The sequence below is a fragment of the Etheostoma spectabile genome, chromosome 9, assembly GCF_008692095.1.
Source record: "Etheostoma spectabile isolate EspeVRDwgs_2016 chromosome 9, UIUC_Espe_1.0, whole genome shotgun sequence".
NCBI classification, from domain to species: Eukaryota; Metazoa; Chordata; class Actinopteri; order Perciformes; family Percidae; genus Etheostoma; species Etheostoma spectabile.
In genome coordinates this window covers 15,322,444-15,327,833 of record NC_045741.1, presented here as the reverse complement: position 1 = coordinate 15,327,833, position 5,390 = coordinate 15,322,444, and the positions used below count along the sequence as shown (strand labels likewise).

The 5,390-nt window shown below is 39.9% G+C and overlaps 1 protein-coding gene across 3 annotated transcripts in view; it reads left to right on the top strand.

Moving 5' to 3' along the window:
* The window catches only part of LOC116695514 (dipeptidyl peptidase 9), a 15,884-nt gene that overhangs the window by 1,216 nt on the left and 9,278 nt on the right, over positions 1-5,390 (top strand). For 2 of the 3 annotated variants that reach the window (XM_032525816.1, XM_032525814.1), the window contains exons 2-10: positions 566-656; positions 1,449-1,693; positions 2,168-2,280; positions 2,584-2,757; positions 3,773-3,941; positions 4,039-4,149; positions 4,260-4,388; positions 4,929-4,990; positions 5,083-5,183. In XM_032525816.1, the coding sequence (XP_032381707.1) occupies positions 601-656; positions 1,449-1,693; positions 2,168-2,280; positions 2,584-2,757; positions 3,773-3,941; positions 4,039-4,149; positions 4,260-4,388; positions 4,929-4,990; positions 5,083-5,183 (1,160 nt within the window). In that variant the 5' untranslated portion in view covers positions 566-600. Of the gene's footprint in view, positions 1-114; positions 388-565; positions 657-1,448; positions 1,694-2,167; positions 2,281-2,583; positions 2,758-3,772; positions 3,942-4,038; positions 4,150-4,259; positions 4,389-4,928; positions 4,991-5,082; positions 5,184-5,390 lie in introns of those variants that run through there. The other variant, XM_032525813.1, reaches the window with a different exon arrangement.

Sequence of the window (5,390 nt, the reverse complement as noted above, 5' to 3'; positions counted from 1 at the left end):
TATATATATATATATATATATATATATATATATATTAGGGAGATAAAAGAAAAAATATGAAATTTGTTCTTCTGACCGACACATGAATTGAACGGAGCTGCTGTAGTGTTTCCTGGGAATTAACTTCTGTAGAATTTGCACATTGTTTAAGCCACAGAGCAGCCCACAGTATACAGCCTACAGTAAAATGTGGAGTGACAGTGTAACATTTAACACCGTTATAACACAGACTGTGTGTGAGTGTCAGCTTCATGCAGCTGAGTCACACTCAGTGAGACACCAAATCGGGAACACACAGCTGGAAGTGTGGCGGTGGTCGGCTGAAGAGCAGCAGATTTTCAATGAAGCAGGACAGAGACAACTGCCCTGAATGGGGCCGTCACTTCAGTAACAGTTTCACTGTTGATAGCTTGTGAGCTTAGCTTAGGGCATGGTCTAGGTTTTCACATATTACGTTCTGTTTAAATGATCAGTTTGTCAGTTAGACCAGGTCCTGCCATGTTAACGGTCTGATATGTGTTTCAATTGTTTGTCATCTTCAGTTCTCGTGTTTACCTCCCCACAGGGTGTCAGGTGTGGTACGGGGTCGTTGAACGGTTAATGCACAGAGTAAAGAGGCTAAAAATTGAAGACAAAACAGAAGACAGCCAGGAAAGGTATGGGACATCTTTTCTCTCTCAGTTGTCAAAACCATATTTTTTTGGTTTAAATTTTCATTAAACGTTAGTTTTTTTTAAAAAGCAAGATTTTCCATAGTTTTTGCTGAAATATATAAAAGATTAAAAAAAAAGATATAAGATAATGCCTTGCAAGGCATAATCTTGATATTTAAATAGTGCTGGGAAAATGTAATAATATGAGGTGGTTTGTTTGTTGACTAAGGTCTGAGGCTGCGTGAATCAGTATCACTTTTAAATTTGTTCTCAAAACACATCTTGTTTTCAAAATTAAAATAATATACAAGCCTTTTATTAATCTGTTTTACTGTAGTTCTAACATATTTTATCTGTTTTATTTTTTTTTAATTCTCTTTCATTCTCTGTGCTTTTAGTAGCCTGACTTTATTTAATTTTTCTTCAGCCAAGGCAAGTTGCGAGGCTTTACTTTGGCACAATTATGTCTTGAGCTTAATGCTAAAGTAAGCACGCAAAGTTAGCATTTTTAGCTGTACAAAGTACAGGCTGATGGTGATGTCGTAAAGTGTGCCTATGCTGCTTGCTAATAAAAAAAAAAACACTTAAAGATCTCTTTAAGATGTTTTGACCATGTTGTCCAGGACCCAGATTATATGATAAGAGGAATACACAGTCTGTTTTTGGTTAGAACCTCTGATATAGTTGGTAAATCAATCTATCCTCAATTAAAAATATACCCATATTTAGCTAGTGATACTTTGCCATCGTGAGTTACTTTAGATGTATGTGATCAGTCTAAGTGTCTATCCACAGCATCAGACAGGCACTGGCAGGCATGACGGGGGTGGACGAGCTCACGGACAGCACGGAGGTGGTGGAGATGGAAGATGTGAATCCCACCCAGTTTCAGGTGGAGAAGCATACATGGGATGGCCTGCGGAAGATCATCCACAACAGCCGCAAGAACACAGGCATGGTTATCAACAAGGCGCCACATGACTTCCAGTTCATCCACAAGGATGAGACCAGTCCGCATTCCCATCGCATCTATTATCTTGGTGAGCTCAGGGACAAAAATGCATTCATTTTGAGGCAGGGTCTGACTTGTTGCCTGCAGATTCAGTTGCTTCCTTTCAGTCTCTTTTGAAAGTCAGCATGCTTCTGAGAAATAGCTCTGGATACAGCTGATGAGTCAGAGATGCCAGCCTGCAACTGGTTTTATCCTCACTTGATCTCGACCGAGCTGCAGTGGATCAAGTCAGTCGGTGCTGGAGAAAACCTGAAACTCAACTAGGAAAGAAAATTCTGCTTTAAGGCATTAGTTCAGCTTTTTCTGTTGCAGCTGTAGTGCTCAGATTCTCCTCCAAATGGTTGCTGCTCTCTGCTGCCATGTCTCAAGCAGTTAGTTGAGTGTGTGTGTGATATCATTTTCATAGCAGTGTCAAGTTTCTTAATCTGCACTACAGAGAGTCTATAAGACCTGTATGCATGGAGCTCGGTTGTAGACTATAATAACATTTCTGCCCTCACAGGAATGCCTTACGCCAGTAGGGAAAATGCTCTACTCTACTCAGACATTCCCAAGAAGGTTCGCAAAGACGCTCTTTTGGTTTTGTCATGGAAAAAGATGCTTGATCGCTTTCAGGTAATTCACCATCCACTCTGACACTTTAATGTGATTGAATCTATCTGAATCAGAGTATTATTGCTAACAGGATGATTATGAACTTCTTTTATGATAGTGTCTTTTTTCACGGAGCTTTAAATTTCTCCCCAAAGAGAAAAATAATCTAGACCACTTGATTTCAGAGAGAGAAGTTTCTGTTTTTTCTATTTAGTATGGTAAAGTTTTCTTACCGTTCGTTTTGTTTTCCAAACTGGTTTTTGCTTTGACCTTGCTCGGTCAGCATTGTCACGTTGTGTCTCTTCCTGTAACCCCTGACTTCAGGCCAGCCCTCACCACGGGGGCATCTCGCGAGAGGAAGAGCTGCTGCGGGAGAGGAAACGTTTGGGGGTGTCTGGCATCACCTCCTATGATTACCACCGACCCAGTGGCCTCATCTTGTTCCAGGCCAACAGCAGTCTGTACTACTGCCGTGACGGTGGAAACAACAGCTTCATTGTGAGTTTAAGGGCAGTTTGGTAAGACTGTCATAGCCATACAGCACAGAATGACCTCTTAAGTGACGCTTGAAAATACATGCTTTTCTCGCCTAAATATTTTACCAAAAAAAAAAGGTGATACAGCTCCCATATACTTTTGCCCTCTGGGATGTGCCTGAGGTCTTTGGGAAGTTAACACTCTCAATTTGTGTGTGATTCTAGGCCTTACTGACACAGAGCTACAGAGGTTAGAATAGAGAAATTCTATTTCCATCCAAGTAAAGCATTTGTAAAATGATTTGAAAACACTACTGTAAGCATCTCAGATGGGCTACACACAAAACTAGTACCATAGCCACATGTCTTAACCTAATACAGAAAAAATACAGAAGGAAAACACTCAGAATATTTATGTTTTATGAAGTTATTTCTACAGATATGTCAGTGCGTTTTTCTTATTTCCTTTTGAAAAGTGCAAAGAAAAAAGCAAAAAGCAAATATTCTAATTCCTTGGATTGTTGGCAATGTTGGAAAAAAAACATTTTTGGGTATATTTGACCGCCGTGAATAAAGACACAAGGAAAAAGCTATGGATGCACGCTCGACTTTAGACACTAGCGGCGCAGTATCTTTCTGGATTTCTTTACTTCATAACAGTATTATTACTATAAGTAAGTAATTTTATGCTTTGTGTGTGGGCTTTCAAATGGTGTGCTGCATGAGCATGTTTATGAAGCTTTAATGCTTGCAATTTATGAAAACAAATGAGTAGAGAAAACGTTTTTTCTTAAGTGGAGAAAACAATCCTGTCACCGGGACGGTAGAACACCAGAAGTAGTTAATAATTTATTTGAAAAACATTTAAATCATTCAGAGATGTGTGTTTTTGGTCTCAAAAATCTCCCTCTTGGTCAGACTTTCGAATAGAAAATGAGTTGATGTTTTTTTTTACATCTTACGTATTGTTAAGGATAAAGTGTGGAACTACAGCAGCCGTGACCTCAGATGTCCAACCTCTCTGTGTGTTTGTGTAGACTTCTCCCATGGATCCTGTCGAGATTAAGAGCCAGGGTTCAGGCACACGCATGGACCCCAAAATCTGCCCCGGGGACCCCAACTTCATAGGCTTCGTCAACAACAACGACATTTGGGTGACGAGCATTGAGACGGGGGAAGAGAGGAGGCTCACCTTCTGCCATAAAGGTCAGTGTTGAGAGGGTTGCATGTTCCTGGAGAGTCTTATCTGGTACTTGGAATTTTTTCATATAGTGTTTTTATTTTTTCTCTGTATTCATGTTAGGCATTGACAACCCAAAAGAGGATCCCAAATCTGCCGGAATAGCCACTTTTGTCACGCAGGAAGAGTTTGACCGTTTCACTGGATACTGGTGGTCACCAGCTGCTCGTGAAGGTGAGTGAGTCGTAGAGAGTTTTCCAAATGATTGATACCTACCGGCTTGTAATTTTCTCCTGTAAGCAAAACCACCTTTGACTGGTTTTACTGGTCTCTCTCTGGCTCAGAATCAGATGGTGGTAAGACTCTGCAGATTCTGTATGAGGAGGTGGACGAGTCTGAGGTTGAGATCATTCATGTTCCATCTCCGGCCTTGGAGGAGCGCAAGACCGACATCTACAGATACCCACGCGCAGGTATACACGCACACACAATATAAATTTAATTTACAGTATAAAATATTTGATGCACTTGATGTTTCTTGTTTTGTATTATAAAGAGAAATTTGCAGCAGGGAAGTTTATTTAAAGGTGTCCTCTGGAGTTTTATTGCAATCAAATAAAGTAATGTTTACATTTAGTGTTACTCACCAAAATACAAAACATAAAGTCTAACAAACATTTAAATGCATTTCCTTCCTCATAACACATTTGCAAAGCTGATTTTAAAACCTGCATTGTTTACATCCATGTTTACTATGTAGCAGTCTTCTTCTTCCCTGCCTTTGCTGGTGCTGTACTGGTGTGTTGGCACGTTAAGAAAGATGAGATAAGAAAACTGCTCCTGAGAGCTACTTTAGATCAAAAACTTCATGGGCTACCTTTTTGTAAAACTCTGTACATGTTTGTTGTGTAGCTCACGGCATAACACTTTTAACACCAGACTTCTGTTAATATCAGAAAGGTTTCATGTGTGAATATATGTTGATATGTAACTCAGTTTTGTTTTCTCTCCAGGCAGCAAGAATCCTGATATTACTCTCAAAATAGCAGAAATCAGGACCGACAATCTCGGCAAAGTGAGGGCTTGTTCAGTGCCACAAAACTTGATAGTTTACCAGGAAGTACTTCAGAGAGATGTTCAAATGCCAGCTTCTTGTTTCTCCCACAGATTGTCAGCACACAGGAAAAGGAGTTGCCTGTTCCCTTCACTAGCCTGTTCCCTGGGGCCGAATACATTACCAGAGCCGGATGGACAAAAGACGGACGATAGTACGTTTTTTTTCTGTAAAACATAGAAAAAAACACCCTGTCATTAAATGCACTAACCAAAGTCTTTAAAGTGCTCATATTAACCTCATTTTCAGGTTCATAATTGTATTTAGAGGTTGTACCAGAATAGGTTTATGTGATTTATTTTTCAAAAAACATAATATTTTTGTTGCTCTACACATTGCTGCAGCTCCTCTTTTCACCCTG